This window comes from Micromys minutus, assembly GCF_963924665.1.
Source record: "Micromys minutus genome assembly, chromosome: 25".
Taxonomy (NCBI): domain Eukaryota; kingdom Metazoa; phylum Chordata; class Mammalia; order Rodentia; family Muridae; genus Micromys; species Micromys minutus.
Window position 1 is genome coordinate 39,509,839 of NC_137960.1, and position 15,870 is coordinate 39,525,708.

Genomic DNA, 15,870 nt, shown 5'->3' on the forward strand with positions numbered 1-15,870 from the left:
GAATGCCAGCGACAGGCTCTAACATTGAACAACACCCCCAGGCCTTGTTTTCTTTTACAGGGTCAAAGTAGCTCAGGCTAACCTTAAACTGAAGGCACTCTTGCCTCCCCCTCTGAGTCCTGGGATCATACATAGGCCTGCAGTACCACGCCCGTCTCACAGTGCATTCATTTCTTGGTGCTGAGGTAGACAAATATAACTTGTAATTCGTCATGTAGGCGTGGAGACGACATCTGCAGTCAGTCACTTGAGACATTTACCTCAGCCTGGAAATCACAGTAGGACACTGTCATTTAGAAATACTAACTACAGTCTCAGATCGGGAGTAGGGTTCATGCTGAGCATGCATATGTATGGGCTGAGTCTCCTACACCAAACCCACGCCACACGACCATGTTTCTGAATAATTATTTAGCTATCAACAGGGAGAAAATGTTACTTTAATACAATGTAGAATTCTAGAAAAAATGAATGTTAGGATGTTTTGAAAAGACGGTAAATACTTTGTGCTTTAAGAATAAGCAGGGGTGTGCTGGATATAGCTCAGTGGCTAAGAGCACTGGCTGCTCTTCCACAGGTCCTGAGTTCAATTCCCAGCAACCACATGGTGGCTCACAACCATCTGAGATCTGATGCCCTCGTCTGGTGTGTCTGAAGACAGCTACAGTGAACTTATATACATAAAATAAACCTAAAAAAAAAAAGACGAAATAACAAAGAAAGAATAAGCAGGGGCTAGAGTGATGCCTCAGTGGGTAAGACATATGTAACCCATGCCCACACAAACATGCTCACACATACATGCCCACACAAACATGCTCACACATACATGCCCACACAAACATGCTCACACATACATGCCCACACAAACATGCTCACACATACATGCCCACACAAACATGCTCACACATACATGCCCACACAAACATGCTCACACATACATGCCCACACAAACATGCTCACACATACATGCCCACACAAACATGCTCACACATACATGCCCACACATACATGCCCACACAAACATGCCCACACAAACATGCCCACACAAACATGCTCACACAAACATGCTCACACATACATGCTCACACATACATGCCCACACATACATGCCCACACAAACATGCTCACACATACATGCCCACTCAAACATGCTCACACATACATGCCCACACATACATGCTCACACACACATAGTGAATACATGGCTTAAATGACTAAATACTTCAGTAAAACAGTATTTGTAAAAAGGTTGTGCTAGTCAGATCAGATTCCACATCACATAGTTGATACATACCTACAACTTGGTAATTCGATTTGTAAGTTATGTATAATAAAACACAACTTAGAGGACAAAAATGCTCTTGCTAATCTGAAGACTGGTCTCTTTCTTTAATTTGCAAGAACACAGTGGATTTGGGTGGAAATTCAAGTCATCAGAATATCAGCTGTGAAGATAACACCGAGTCACACTGACTGTCCCCTCCACCATGTTCCTAGCACCCCACCTCTTTTCTCAAGCATGGCCACCAGCTTCCTGAAGTCAGTCAAAGGAGTCAACTGCAGTGATCTGAACATAATCCAAACAGAACTTAATCTTCGGGTGATGATTTGAAAGTCACACAATCATAGACACAGGCTGGCTACTTTCGCTCTGAGGCTCAAAATTAGTGGTCTGTTGTGGGATTTACCCTAGACCATAATAAAAACAGGTCAGTGTACAGTTCTTCCTCTAGGAAGTTCTAAGATGGAACATATAAATCAGAACTTTGCATTCAAGTAGCACTCAGCAGTGTATTTAGGACTTACATCATAATGAATAAGCTTTTAAAATTCCAGGTAATTAAGAATCCTTTTTGATAAAAATCAAGTATCATTATCTGACAAAACTTTGTTTATTTGGAATGAGTATCTTGATCCAGTTTCATACTTTGGAGATTTTTGAAAATAAAATGTAATAGCCCATTTCTTTTTTAAAAAAAGTATAAATCTATGTTTTAAAGCAAGTACTTGGTGTTTGTGTCCTGTTGCTGAGTATGAATCTACTTCTGCACAACATGGTCAGGCGCTGGTCAGCCACTGCACCACACAGGCACCCGAGAGAGACGCTCTCCTAGGGGTAGGTTACTGGAGCGAGCCTGCTGTGCTCACTTACGGAGGGTCCCGACTTGTTCTGGAATGGCAATCATACTGCCTAAGAGAGGTAACAGAATGGAGCCCCACTACACACAACGACTCAACCTATGCGTGACTCTTTGATCTAAACAAGACTCTGGCTGTGGACATTCAACACTTAGAGAAACATGTCAAATCAATGCCCCCGAAGAAAAGCTCCCAATCTTGAAGAGGCATAGTAAATCAAAGTGGAACCCCTCATCAATATTTAAATGCTAAATATGAATCGGTATTATAGACAAGACAGATTCTGCCCTGACAGAGCCCATTATTAACAATGGCTAGATCACATCTTTAAGGATCTGTAAGATGACGGCCCGAAGGGCCATCCTGTCACTGCTCCAGGGGAAGAGTCCAGTGGAACGGTCAGAGGCGCTTGGGTCAGCTCTGCTCCTGGCCTAGAGGAGGGGGGAGGGGTGGCTCGGACTCCTGTGTCAGCTGCAGGTACTGGGCTGGGTGTTTGCTCTTGGTGGGCGTGGAGATGCTGCAGCGTTTCCTTGGAGAGTGTGATTACGTGCACTGGCTCGGTCTGTGAAGACTCCATCTGGCTTCCAAGCATACTGAGGCTCTGAATGTGCTCTGCTTGCTCCTGCTGAGCTGAAAGAATCAGGCCCTGCAGTTGCTCCGGCTGCTGTGTGAGCAAGGTGATGTTGGCAGCAGGGTCTGCGGCCATGCTCTGAGAGCTCTCAGCCGCTACAATGCTAACCCCCTGGTTGGGACCTGGCATGAAGTTAATGTTATGCACGGAATCGGTTACAAGAAGCTGAATCTCCTGCTCTCCTGAGGTGGACAGCTGGTACGGCTGCAGCTGAAGAATGTTCCGGACCTCGTCAGCATTACTGCCGGAAACGCTGCTGGAATCTGATGTGTGCTTCTCTTTGCTGTGGATCTTCAAGTGGGCCTTCAAATTGTCTAGGCGAGCAAACTGTAAGCTACACTCGGAGCAGGAGAAAGGCTTTTTGCCAGTATGGAGGATGCAGTGTCTCCTCTTGGCACTGGAGTCAGAGAAGCACTTGCCACAGATGCTGCAGGAATATGGCTTTTCTCCTCTGTAAGAAAACACGGGAACACTGGCTTTCCACCTCCTGCTTAGGCAGAAGCCATCAAGAGTAATGGAATGTCAAGTCCTGCTCCTGATACTTACTGTCCCTTAATGCCAGTGACTCAATCCATGTCAAATCCTTGAAAATAAATTCTAACTCCACTTTACATTAAACAAACAAAACAAAAAACCCAAAAGAACCAAAACTAAGAGAGCACGGGAATACTGACCAGACTGATTCCTAAGTCACGGGTTCCCTACCGACTTGCGGACTTGGAAGGAGCTGTTTCTATGTGATTAGGTTTCGAGTCTCAAAAATAAAAGAAGGAGGGGCTGGAGAGCCGGCTCAGTGGATTGAGAGCACTGAGTCTAGTTCCCAAGCATCTGTAAGGGGAGCCTCTGCTCTCTTCTGGCATATCTGAAGACAGCTACAGTGTACCCAATACATAAAGTAAATAAATAAAAGGGGTTATAAAGTGGCTAAGGGAGGGTGGCAGGTGGAACTGGGCTACATGGGCTGAAAGTTTATAATGTTGTTGTTCCATGTTTCAAATAAAAAAGTAAACACTTCCTAGTGCATGGGCAGTTCTAGTTTAGTTTCAGTTCTTACAGGTTTTTTTTTTTTCTTTAAAGGTGAAATATGTATGTATATATTATAATTAATATCAATATTAAAAAATTCAAGCAGCTCATAATTATTTTTGAAGCTTTTAGATATATACCTAAATCCTACCTGAAAGTAATTTTTCTGAACAAAAATTTGTTCAGAAAATACTTCTTCTTTTGGATGGAATTTTCCTATGTAATCCAGTTTGGCTTCAAGCTCAATCCTCCTGTCTCTGCCTAGCAGATGCTGGGCTTGTAGGCATACACTATAATCAACTCCAGATTACATTAATTTTTTTTTTTCTTCTAACTCTGTAGCCTAGGCTAGCCTTGAACTTGTGGGCCACCCTCCTGCTTCTACCTCCCAAGTGCTAGGACTTCAAAGGTACCACACTTCACTGATGTTTGTGTGCAGTCTGTCTGTGTGCATGTGGAGGTCGGAGGTTACCCTGGGTCTTCCTCCATCACACGTGTGCCACCCTGGGACCACCTGCCTGCACTCTCTCACACATGTGCCGCCCTGCCTCTGGCTTTTACCCAGGGAATAGAGATCTGAACAAACCCTCCAATAGTTTAGTCACTGAATCCCCCCACCCCAGGCTCTGTTCAGTTTTGATTGAAGGTTTAAGCTTTAAAATAGCCTCTCTCAGTACAAATTAAGTAATGAAACCAACAATGTAACTTTGGTTGGCCAGAATCAATACTGCTGATTTTGCCTAAATGAGAGATTTAATCAATGAAAAAAATAAAATGAAGCATATTCTACCATGATATGAACTAGAGAAAAGGCTTACATATAGTCACAGGTTACCCCACAGAACACTAGAATTCAAGGGGGTGACCAAGTGACAAAAATACCTATGGAACTTTACTGAAGAAGCCAGGGGTGATGGCTTAGACCTGTAATCCCAGAGCTCAGGGCAGAGAAGCAAGAGTCTGAGTCTGAGGCCAGCATGCCCCAGAGAGCTAAGTCCAGTCTTACCCAAACCCAAACCAGCTTACCGGTGGATTCTGATGTGCGTCTGAAGAGAACTCTTTGCAGTGAAAGATTTCCCACAGATTTCACAAGTAAATGGCTTCTCACCTTAAAACAAGGAAAAAAGAGGCAAGTGTTTATAATACACACCTAACATCAAAAAGTAACAATCTAAAGCACTTTACTTCACGGTGGGAAAAGGACAAAGGCGAACTCTGTCAGAGTGCAGGAACCATGACTAGACGGCTCCTGTGCACCTGAGCCATGGAGTGCCAAGAGGACGCGGAGGTGTGTCTCCTTCACACGACAGCTCATACAGAAGCTGCTCATACATGGGAAACAAGCACGGCATTCACTCCTGCACTTTCTTTTTTTAATATTTATTTTTCTTACATACACGAGTGCTCTATCTGCACGTCACCTGCATACCAGAAGAGGGCGTCAGATCCCATCACAGACGGTTGTGAGCCACCATGTGGTTGCTGGGATTTGAACTCAGGACCTCTGGAAGAGCAGTCAGTGCTCTTTACCTTCGAGCCATCTCTCCAGGCACTCCTGCATTTTTTAACACTGACTAATGCTGACTCTTGCCCTACTTCTGGGCCAGGTGACTCACTGGACCCCCTGTGCACTAGGGCTTAGTAGTCACACTTAGAGCTGCCTGCCAAGTATGTACAGAATCTGACTATTCCCTCTTGGATTACAGCAGCCTGCAAAAGGGCCTATTGCTTCCTGGCGACTGTCACCAGGCAAACTGCGAGTGTGGCCTCCACATTAACAGACCATTTCACAGTGGCAGCAAATGCTCTAATAGCCCCATTTGGAGACAGCAGCCAAAGTTTTGGATTATAAGAGGTCATAGTTCTTCATACACCACATACCTGCGCACACACACTCACTCACATGACTTTCCTAGGGGTGATGTAAGGCTCACATAAAATGTGCAAGTGGTCAGCCCCATGACTTCATTAACAGAATTGGTGTTTTCAATGTTGGTTTGCACAGCACACACGAAACAGGAGAGTCTCATAGCTCCAGGAGCAATGTGAAGGGACGCTGAATGGGCAAGGCAAGTATGGAGAAAGCCAGCAGCAAGACCCAGCCTCACTAGAGGACAGCAGAGAGGAGGCCGACTGGAGCTGCTCTCTCAGACTGTTCTGTACCCCACCAGGCAGGGGACGGCTACACGAACAAGCTGGATCAATCAGCAAGCCACATCATTAACTTCTACCACTTCAAAGGCCGGGTGGCTTTCTAATCAAAGGTGGGCCCTACTCAGACCTTGGTCAGTTTCAACTTCTCACATGCTTTTCAAATACACACAGAGCTGACATTTCTTTTTACACTTGTCCTGAGTCACCCAACACTTGCTGCTTTCCTGATTTGAGTGTCCACTCTGGGGAACAAAGCCCATTCTCCATTCTGTGGCTCCATCATACTGCACTGAGATTCTTATGGACACACAGACTCTGCAAGGGGCCCCAGAGCACAGGACAACTGGAACAAGCAGGATGAGTTCGTGTCAAACACAGGCGTAGAAACTTTGGAAGCTTCAGACCTAACCCACAGAATGAGGCTGTGAATGAAAAGACGTCATGAGCTCTGTCATGTGACTAGGCAAGATGGCCACATTAGCGTGGGAGCCCACTTTAGAACCACTGTCTGTCTAAAACACCTAAGGACAGATGTTGGAGGGTGGAACTGCTCTCTCTGTACATCACACGTCACAAGGATAGCTGCTGCACAGAGACACAGCTAATTCCCTGGAGTGGACTGTGGTACACTAAGCAATGTTCCAATCTCTGCTCGAGTTTCTGGGAGCACTCGGGAAAGAGGTGGTGAGGACGGGAGGAAAGCATAGTCCGTGTGAGTAGTGCACACTTAAAGTCCTAGCACTCATGATGCTAAGGCAGGAGGACCCCGAGTTCTTATAGCAAGAGTCTTTGAAAAGAACAAGACCACAAACAAACAAGTAGCCCCTCTCCCCGCATCAGTCCTGTAGTTCACTTGGCTTTACTACATCCCCACAAGCCTGACTGCTCCGGGTCAGGGAAAAGATCCAATTATGAGACCATGAGCCAGTCTCCTCTCACCCAGCCCCAGCAGTACCGGCCCACTTAACATGCTGCCTCCATCCTCTCTAATGCACCCTCCTGGGAAAGAGATCCTCCGTGCTTTGTGCACTGCATCTTAGAGTGTGCACTTGGAGATCCAAAAAACAACAGTCAAGTTTTCAAATGAAATATGGCTATGCTGAAAAAAAAATCTCTGCTTTACATCCTGGTTCAGGGTAGAAAACAGGTCGCTGATGCCTCTCAACATCACTGAACGAGTGCTAGAGACAGACAGATCATACGAAGGCACTGTCCTTGAAGAATCCCAATATTTTGATGGGTTTGGTTTATCCCCATCGCAGGACCAATGTTTAATTTTTTTTTTTTTTTTGCATTTTTCTGAACAAATTGCACCCTCTTCTGAGATGGGGTCACTCATCTGTCTGGATGTCACAGAGACACTGTCTACTTTCTACCCCCAATACAAGGACTACAAGTCTTGTTAAGTAGCCCACACTTGTGATCTTAATCCTCTGGAGGCCTCCCGTGGAGTTTCTGCCAGAAGCAGCTCCTTCCCTGAACTGTTCATCAGTTGGGCCACCTCAGCCCTGGACTATCCATCTGATTTTCCAGGGATTCGAGTTCATCAAAGCCTTACACATATTAAAGCCACATGTAAGCATGTACATTCACAGCTGGGCCTACACCTCTCTCTCAGGTTCACATATCCAGTTCCCTACTCCATACATGGGCAAGACCTCTCTCAGATCCGAACGCCCAAGAGTATGTACTGGTTTGTTTCTCCAGATGCTTTCTCCTCTCCCCCGGGCCAACTGTCACTTGTACCCCACCTAATCATGAGCAAAGCATGCTGACTCTTCCTCAGAACCTTTCCACAGCAGGCTCATTGGCTGCGGTTTCCACTGTCATGGCACTAGACCAAGCCTCATGACTGTAGCACCCCAAGGGTCCCTCTGCTTGATACAGAAGCGACACTATTAAGACTCAGTCGTACTGTGGGACTCTTCACTGTGGCCTCCAGGTAAGCTAACGTGCTCATGGGAATCATGGGGTTGGGGTCTGGGTGGAGGCTTCGGAGGCTCTGTCCCAGCTGATTCAGTTACAAGCTCAGGGTTGAAATCAGGGCTGTCTTGTTTTTAAAAAAACTTTTCAAGTGTTTGAGATGTGCAGCTATGAACAGACAAAGCTGTGCCGCATGGCCTCCTGTCGTCCCTGCGGTCCACTCAGCATGCTTCCTTCTCCAGCATCTCAGAACCAGCCTCCCACCCCTCTCCCCGAATATTATCCACTTATCTGGCTCACTCCCTATGGAGTTCTGGATTCCATCCTTGGGGCCTTCCCAGGTCAGTCCCTCCTGTGGGAAGCACCCCTGCCCACACCTGTTTTCCCACTTCTCCTTTTATTTCCATGCTGCCCTGGCACAGGGTACCTTTTTGTCTGTATTGTCTGTTCAAACGCTTATGTCACCCCAGCATGGACTTGGACATCTCATTATCTGTCCTCTGGGTCCAGAACAGATCCTGGTACACAGCAAATGCTCAGTACATATGTACTGAGTGGCTGCATTACATTTCACAGACCCTGTTAATGATAATGTCTAAGAAGCGAGGGAGCCCATGTGATGGTCTGGCAGATAAAGACACCAACCACCCAGATTGAAGGACTACATTTCATATCCAAGCCCACACAGTGGAGGAAATCAACTCCCCTACTGTCCTCTGACTTCCACATGGATGCTGTGGTAATGTGTACACAAACCCAGTTACAATGACAGACAATGTTACTGTAAAAACTAAGACTGCACAAAACTTTTATAAAATCCACCCCTTATAAGATCATTTGCTATTGCATAGGTGATGCACTCTGGAGAGAGTGCTCAGTGATTAAAAGCACTGATTGCTCTTTCAAAGGACCCAAACTGGATTACTAGGACCCACAGGGCGGCTAACAACTGGTCTCTGTGAGTACAAGATGTGTGGGGCACATGCAGGCAACCTCCTACATAAAAAAAAAGATCTCAGAAAAAGTTTTAAAGAAAAACTCCTTGGAATCAGAAATATAACATTCTCCAGATTTTAAAATTAACCCCCCCCCACACACACGTTAGAAAGGGGATCAAGTCTACACAGAAAATGTACCATGTTTCACATAAGCTTCTTCCACATGGCCTGGTGGGTAATTGTAGACAGTATTTTGGTGAGCCTGAATTCTGACTGATCTAGATCTATTCCAGAAGGACAGGTGTGGCACATTCCACTGTGGTATCACATTCACACTCAAAAACTGACTTGGAACATTTTGGGATTTGGGGTGCTTCTGGTCCCAGACACTTTTTGTTTGAGGTAGGGTATCTGGCCTTGAACTCAGATGCCATTAAAGGCGTGCTCAGATTGAAGGCGTGGCCACCGCTGTCTGGCTTAGACTGCTCTAGTGTACATTACTAGTAGACAACTTGACAGGACCATTACACAATCCAGCTTAGTAGAAGCTGTTGTTTGAAACAATCTAACAGGCTTATAGTTACACACATCCCTCTCAAAGGCACAAAATGGAGAGCCTGACTTCCGTGCATTGTCCACATTCCTGCCTCCGTGGGAGGGTAAGTGTTGGTTCCAGAGGACAGCTGGGACTCTGTGCCCTGGTGTCTGCTGCACTCCTTTTCTAAACAGGCCACTGTTGTCACCTTCAGCACTCAAGTGGCTGAGACTGAAGCACAAGCCCAGACCGACGTTCACAGCGATGATGGTGCCCTGCCTTTACCGCTGGCTTTCATAAACCTTACCAAGCTTGCAGCACATGGGCAATGCGTACGCCAACCCAGGCCGAGGCAGCCAGTGCAGCGTGAAGGCTGATGAGGCACACCGTACCTGTGTGAGTTCGCAGGTGCTTCTTTAGCTGGGACACATCCATGAACTTTCGATGGCAGTGGCTGCATTCTGGAAGCGAGTGGCCTTGCACAAGGATAAAAAGTGTCAGTGCATGTATGTCCTCCCACATCTCCTCAGTGCCCTGTGTTAAAGCACTCCCTGAAGAATAACCACTTGAAACAGGGCACTTTAACAACAACATGCCTTATAGCTCCTGTGTTCAACCCAGCGCTTCTCAGGGAGCCTTTCCTCCTAGCCCCTGAACACCCTTCTCTCCTGCACATGAAGGCTTCTTCCCCTCTCCCTTCGGTTCTTATCAGTTAGCAGGAAGGAGAAGAGGACATTTAGCAGATCAGAAGCCATGGGTGAGACAGGTCTTTCCAGGTGTCACTAACAACAGCCAATCAACTCTTGGGCAAGCAGCACTTTTGGATACAGAAGTTCTGTAGTGGTTTTATATATTGTTCCAAAATTATAGTGCAAACACTAAATTGAATCTTATGGTAGTGCAGAGTAACATGACAGCCTTTGACTTTTTTTATCGTTTGGGTACAGTCCCAGGCATCCCAGGCAGGCCTGAAACCTGAGGATGATTTTGAACTTCTGATCTTCTACCTCTTAAGTGCCAGGATGACAGATGTATGCTCCCAAGCCTGGGTGTACATGGCACTAGGGACTGAGCCCAGGGCTTCATTCATCCCCACCAAATGAGCTGCATCCCTAGCCTGACTGGATTTCATATTCCTTCATTCTGTACGATGCACCCACTGGTCCCAGGTTCTCCCCAGCAATGGAAGTTTCCTCACCTTATTAGTATCGTACCTGTATGGACTCGGTAATGGCTCTTTAGCTGCCTTTTCTGGCTGAAATACTTCCCACACTGATCACAGGTAAAAGACTTCTGTCCTGCCAAGGGAAAAATAAAACACCTAAGCCATGCAGACAACTGGAATGCTAATACGGGAAATCACAGATGCCCAGGTTCCCGTGTCTACGACAGACATCTGTCTGCACACTCAGAAGAAGGCTTGCAGAGTGTGCAAACTATGCAAGACAATAGGGAGCAGTGGGGACTGGGGTAGGGCTGGAGGTGTCAAAGGAATATAAAGAGAATTCTGAACTGTGGCACTTAAGGAAACTTTTAAATGCACACTGCATTGCAGTAGCCAGTAATAAGCGCTAGCTGAAGGCTGCTGTAGTTCAGAACAGCATATCAGCAGATGGCGGTGTGGTAAATGACACCATGCTGAGAAGACACCATTTAAATGCCAGAAATGCCCACCACTGGAAATAGGAACCGGGTGGCCCTCAGTGTAAGCCCTGTTACCTGAGTGCAGGCTCATGTGCTCCAGCAAGGAGTGCTTGGTGGTCAGCGCCTTGCTGCACACAGTGCAGGTGTATGGCCGCTCCCCCGTATGCATCCTGGTGTGGACCTGCAGGGAGTGCTTCTGAGCAAACCCCTTTCCACACTCACCGCATTTGAAGGGTCGTTCCCCTGCAACCAAAGCCAAGAAGCATGGGGTAAGCAAGAGCCTGTGCATTTTTCTCTTCCTCCCAAATTAAAGTATACAATATTGAATCATGTATATTAACTATGAGGGCAAACATTCCAAGTCCAGCAGATAGTGAGCTCTCAGCAATGGACGTCTACAAAGTGGGACAGATGAAGTCAAAGCTGACAGCTGGAAGCCTCGGGACACAGCTTAACTTGTAAGATTCAGCCTCCAACGGTTTCAGAATGGCCCCACTCATGGAGGTAAAGGACAAGGTCAATACCTACCTATACTCACTTTTCCATTTCTCACACCAAGAATACAAATGTCCCCACCCACCACCAAAAGAAGATGGGAGACCGTTCTCTGAAGAGAGTAAAAGGGTCTCTGGGTTAGGGGTTACCTGGGCAGCTGAGTGGTATCACCCCAGGAAGGAAAAGTCAAAGTCTCTTTGGGGATAAGGAGAACCCTCTTCCTTAGACATGGCAGTCAGACCTAGTCCCTCTAGGTAGGAGAGTAGAAGCCTGTTTTTTGGAAGGAGCCATAGATGCCCACGACGGGCATCAGTAAGGAGGAAGTGGGGTCCAGCCACACCCTACCAGTCCGCTACTGCTTTATAGGCTGTCCTCACATTCACAGATATGCCAATAGCTTCTAGTGCCCTCTTCTTGCATATGATTAAATGAGCAGTATTTTTAAAAATCACTGCATTTTTTTGGAGAGATGGCTCTGCTTTTATAGAACCCTTGCTGTGTTCCCAGCACCGAGAGAGTGACACCCAACCATCTGTATCTCCAGTTCCAGGCCATCTGATGCTCCCTTCTGGTCTCTCTGGGTACCAGGCATACAGATGGTGCACACACACACACACACACACACACACACACACAAATGCAGGCAAACAGCTCTGTGTAGAAAACATCAAGTACAAGGGCATGGTGGCAGATGTCTGAACACCAGCATTTGGGAGGCTCAGACAGAAGGATCATGATTTCAAGGTCACATTGCTGCATAATGAGACCATGTCTCAAACAGAAACAAAAATTAGATTCAGGTTGGAGAATTAGTTTAGGTGTCAAGCACTTGTCCAAGGAAGTACAAGGCTTTGGGATGGGGATAAAAGAACTTCAGTTTTTTTGTTTTTTGTTTTTAAGGGTAGAAATAGCAAACCTAGAGGCCGGAAAGAACAGTGGCAATCTCCCAGGAAATAAAGCAAAGATGGAATGCAGGAGGACGTGAGGAAGTTATAAGCTAGGCCTGGAAATTCAAGCAGCAGCAGTTCTGTGCAGGAAGAAAAGCGGTAAGTGTGTGACGTAACGGTGAAGTAAGTGAACAGTCTTCTGGAGTGACAGCTTTCTGACTGACCTGATCTATACTGAAGGCAGAGAACACATCTCATGTATCCCAGGTTTGCCTTGCAGCCAAGGATAACCCTCAACTTCAGCTCCTCCTGTCTCCACTTCTGGAATGGCACAGAATATCCACCTTGCCCAGTTTCTGTGGTAGAGGGAGTGAAGCCAGGGCTTCGTACATACAAGGCAAGCACTCTGCCAATTGACCTACATCCCTGGGAAACTTCAAACATGGATGATCCAGACAAGTAAATCAGAAGCCTGGGTGTGGGACACAGGAAGCTGTAGTTCTCCAGGTGGTTCTAATTGTGCACGCTGACTCACATGTCAGCAAGAGGATGGCTAAGAGAAAAGGTAAACACTAGCCCTTATACTTCAGCTTGTAATACAACTACAACCTCACCTGCCCTGCAACAGGGTGGACTGAACAGCTCAACAAAGAGCTCAAGGATTTCCTGTAGAGATGTACTGTCCAATGTGGTAGCCATCAGACATGCACAGATACCCTGGGTTCCATGCACGCACGGTAATGCAAGAAGAGAAAGGGTCTGAATGCTGTTAGTGGCCCATATTTGCCATATGGAGAGGACAAGAAGACATTTCGATCACAAAGGGGGACTAAGGGCCAATGCTGAGTCAGAGATACCCAGAAGGAGAAAATGGCCAAACTATGAAGATGTCCATAAAACAGAGCAAGACAGCGCTTCTGCAAAGATGAGGAACAGTCATGAATCAAAAGGCAGAAGCTGCTTAATAACTTGCTAAGAAAAAGACTCAAGGGCTCTGAATCAGGCTTGAAGAATCATGGGTGAGCCGGCATAGAGCAAGACCAGCTCCTCATCTGTACACTGGAGATATTACCTACTGTGGGGTTACTACGAGACCTGAATACAATGCGAAGGTTTTATTTTCATGTCTACCATGTGGAAACTGAACATTAAATTAAAAAAAAAAAAAAGTCACGACCACAATTCCAAATTCCCCAACCGATCACACCAAGTTTGGAATGCGTAGTTACCAGTGTGGCGCCTCTGGTGAATTGCCAAGAAGTGATTATATTTGAAGACTCTGTCGCAGTCTTTACACCGGGCCTCAGGACCGCTGGAGCGCTTTTTCCGTCCACACAGCCTCTTGGCTGTACTCTGGTCATCTTCATCTCCAATAAGTTTGTAGTCTTTAAGCTTCACAGACCTGCGAATCCTCCGCTTGCTGTACCGACTCTGGCTTTCCTGTCCATCCCGAGCCTTGGGGTCAAAGTTCTCGTCCTTTTCGGCCGGCATCTCCTCCACTCTGCTGGGCTCATCAGCAGGCTCGGATTCCTTTTCTTTTGGAGTCTGCTCATTCAGTCTGACGCTGTCTTCTTTAAACACAAAGTTTTGTCTATTCTGAACTGAATGGTTCACTCTTAGCTGCATCTCTCCCTCTGCAGCTGGTTCTGATTTCCCTTCCTGCAAACCATTGGCTTTTCTCGGCCTTCCCCGTTTCCGTTTTAGAGGATCATTCTTCTTATTGGAAATAACAACCACCGGAGGACCAGCACAGTTCAAAGCTGGTGGCTTGGGGGAGCTATGGTTACTCTGGAAGTCTGTGTAAGCCCTTACCAGGTCGTAGACTTTTAAGAACTGGGCAGTAGCCAGGATTTGTTCTGCTGTTTTCTCACTGGCATGCAGATAACCTGTATAGATAAATTCCAGCAGGATACCAAAGGTATCTGCAACCATGCCTTCTAACATATAAATGGACTGGCCAATCTCACCCTCTTCCGCAAACATCATTGAGAAATACTCGCTACTGGCAGCGAGTAAGGCTTTATGAGCTCGGAAATGCACATTCTCCACGATTAAAGTAATGTCACAAAGAAAGCCCTTCTTCCTCTGATCCTCAAGACTAGCCAGGACAATGTCACTGTGAGTGTCTGAGTGTACAATAAGCTGCCCAGAAGGCTCCGCTGTTGTGTCCGCCATTTTCTCCAGAAGATTCTGAAGAAGTTTAAATCTGAAATAAGAAAACAATGTCTAACAAGACTGTTCATGTTCCAGATGTCACAAACCAGTTTTTTTTTTTTTTTTTGTTTTGTTTTTTGACATTACTACCTTCTAAAGTCTACTTAGGAAGCCAAGCCTTAGGTTCCTCCCCTTGTTGCGGCTACCCTGCTGGATGCCCTTCCAGTATCCACACAACCTCTTACTGTCTGGGATTTCCTCTGGAAATTACAGAATGGGATCAAAAGTCTGCACGGCCCTCCCTTCCATTAACTTTGTAATTAAACTTTCAAAGTGTGGCGGGCGCAATATTGGAGTTGGGGCTAAGCTGCCTCGATGCCACTCATGAATGTCTCGTCTGTGGGAACAAATATGAGAAATACGGGTACGAACCCACGCAAGGGAGGTGCGCGCTGAAATAACACACCGGTCCAGAGGCCCAGCTCTGAGCAGCGGCGCCCGGAGCTCCGTCCCAGGCCCGGGGCCTGGGTCCTGCGGGCGTTCCAAGGCACAAGGCCCCGGGCCGAGCCGACCGGCCGCGGACCTACCTGTCAGGGCCGCCCGGCGGGGTTCCGCTACCGTCAGTCCACCGGGCCGCCCAGAGGCCACCAAGCCCGGCAAGTCGCCGATCCCCGCCCCCGCCGCCACTAAGCGTTAACTCTGGGTTCCCAGTCACTGTCAACCCGGAAGCGCGCACACGCTGCCGCCAGACCACGTGACCGTGTAGCCCCGCCCCGGGGCGGGGTTTGCTGTGGAATCCGGAAAGGGACGGTCTGATGGGGAGACCTGCTAGCGGAAATTTACCTCCAGTTACACAGCGGTCTCTCTTTGGAGACTTAAGTCGACTCCAAATCCGCCCATTAGACGGTGAGCATAAAGACGGAGGTGGCTACAGTCGTTCATCACACACCCCTTATCAGCAGATATTTACCTCCTGGATGAGTCTGTCCTTTGCCTCCCTCTCATCCTCTACGTCTTGTTTATCCATAACATGGAGGCGTTAACACCTCAGTGCCTGGTAAGGGATAGAATGGGTTAGAAAGTGCTTGGCTTGACTGCTGTGACTACAGTGACCACTGTTTTTATTTAGATTTCTGGCACTTCTAAGAGACTATTGAGGGTTTCGATTGTTTCCGGGCAGCGTTGTTCCCTCAGACCTAGGGGTAAGGGAGAGTTCTCTAAATACAGACCTATCTGGGTAGCATCCTCTGTGGCTTTCCTGTGTTCTGAATTGACTCTCTTAAGCTCCACTCAGATTCGTTCCGAACCTACTTCCAACTGTGCCAGCAGCAGCTTCCGCTC

The 15,870-nt window shown here is 47.0% G+C and overlaps 1 protein-coding gene across 2 annotated transcripts; it reads right to left on the reverse strand.

Moving 5' to 3' along the window:
• Positions 1 to 1,531: 1,531 nt before the first annotated feature.
• ZBTB24 (zinc finger and BTB domain containing 24) lies at positions 1,532 to 15,223 on the reverse strand. 2 transcript variants are annotated; one of them, XM_080938428.1, is made up of 7 exons: positions 15,117 to 15,223; positions 13,605 to 14,581; positions 11,069 to 11,236; positions 10,564 to 10,647; positions 9,742 to 9,825; positions 4,826 to 4,907; positions 1,532 to 3,224 (listed from the first exon to the last, which is right to left on the reverse strand). In XM_080938428.1, exons 2-7 carry the CDS (start codon positions 14,548 to 14,550, stop codon positions 2,462 to 2,464), a joined length of 2,127 nt encoding a protein of 708 aa, XP_080794554.1. In that variant the 5' UTR covers positions 14,551 to 14,581; positions 15,117 to 15,223; the 3' UTR covers positions 1,532 to 2,461. The 2 variants fall into 2 exon arrangements, with proteins under 2 accessions (XP_080794554.1, XP_080794555.1); XM_080938429.1 differs by lacking the exon at positions 15,117 to 15,223 and adding an exon at positions 14,962 to 15,040.
• Positions 15,224 to 15,870: the final 647 nt, after the last annotated feature.

Coding starts and splice junctions, on each gene's coding strand:
- ZBTB24 (XM_080938428.1), bottom strand. CDS start 14,550: ATGGCGGACACAACAGCGGAGCCTTCTGGGCAGCTTATTGTACACTCA. Junction 11,237..13,604: donor TCACCAGAGGCGCCACACTG/GTAACTACGCAT, acceptor CTTTGGTTGCAG/GGGAACGACCCTTCAAATGC. Junction 10,648..11,068: donor GCACATGAGCCTGCACTCAG/GTAACAGGGCTT, acceptor TTCCCTTGGCAG/GACAGAAGTCTTTTACCTGT.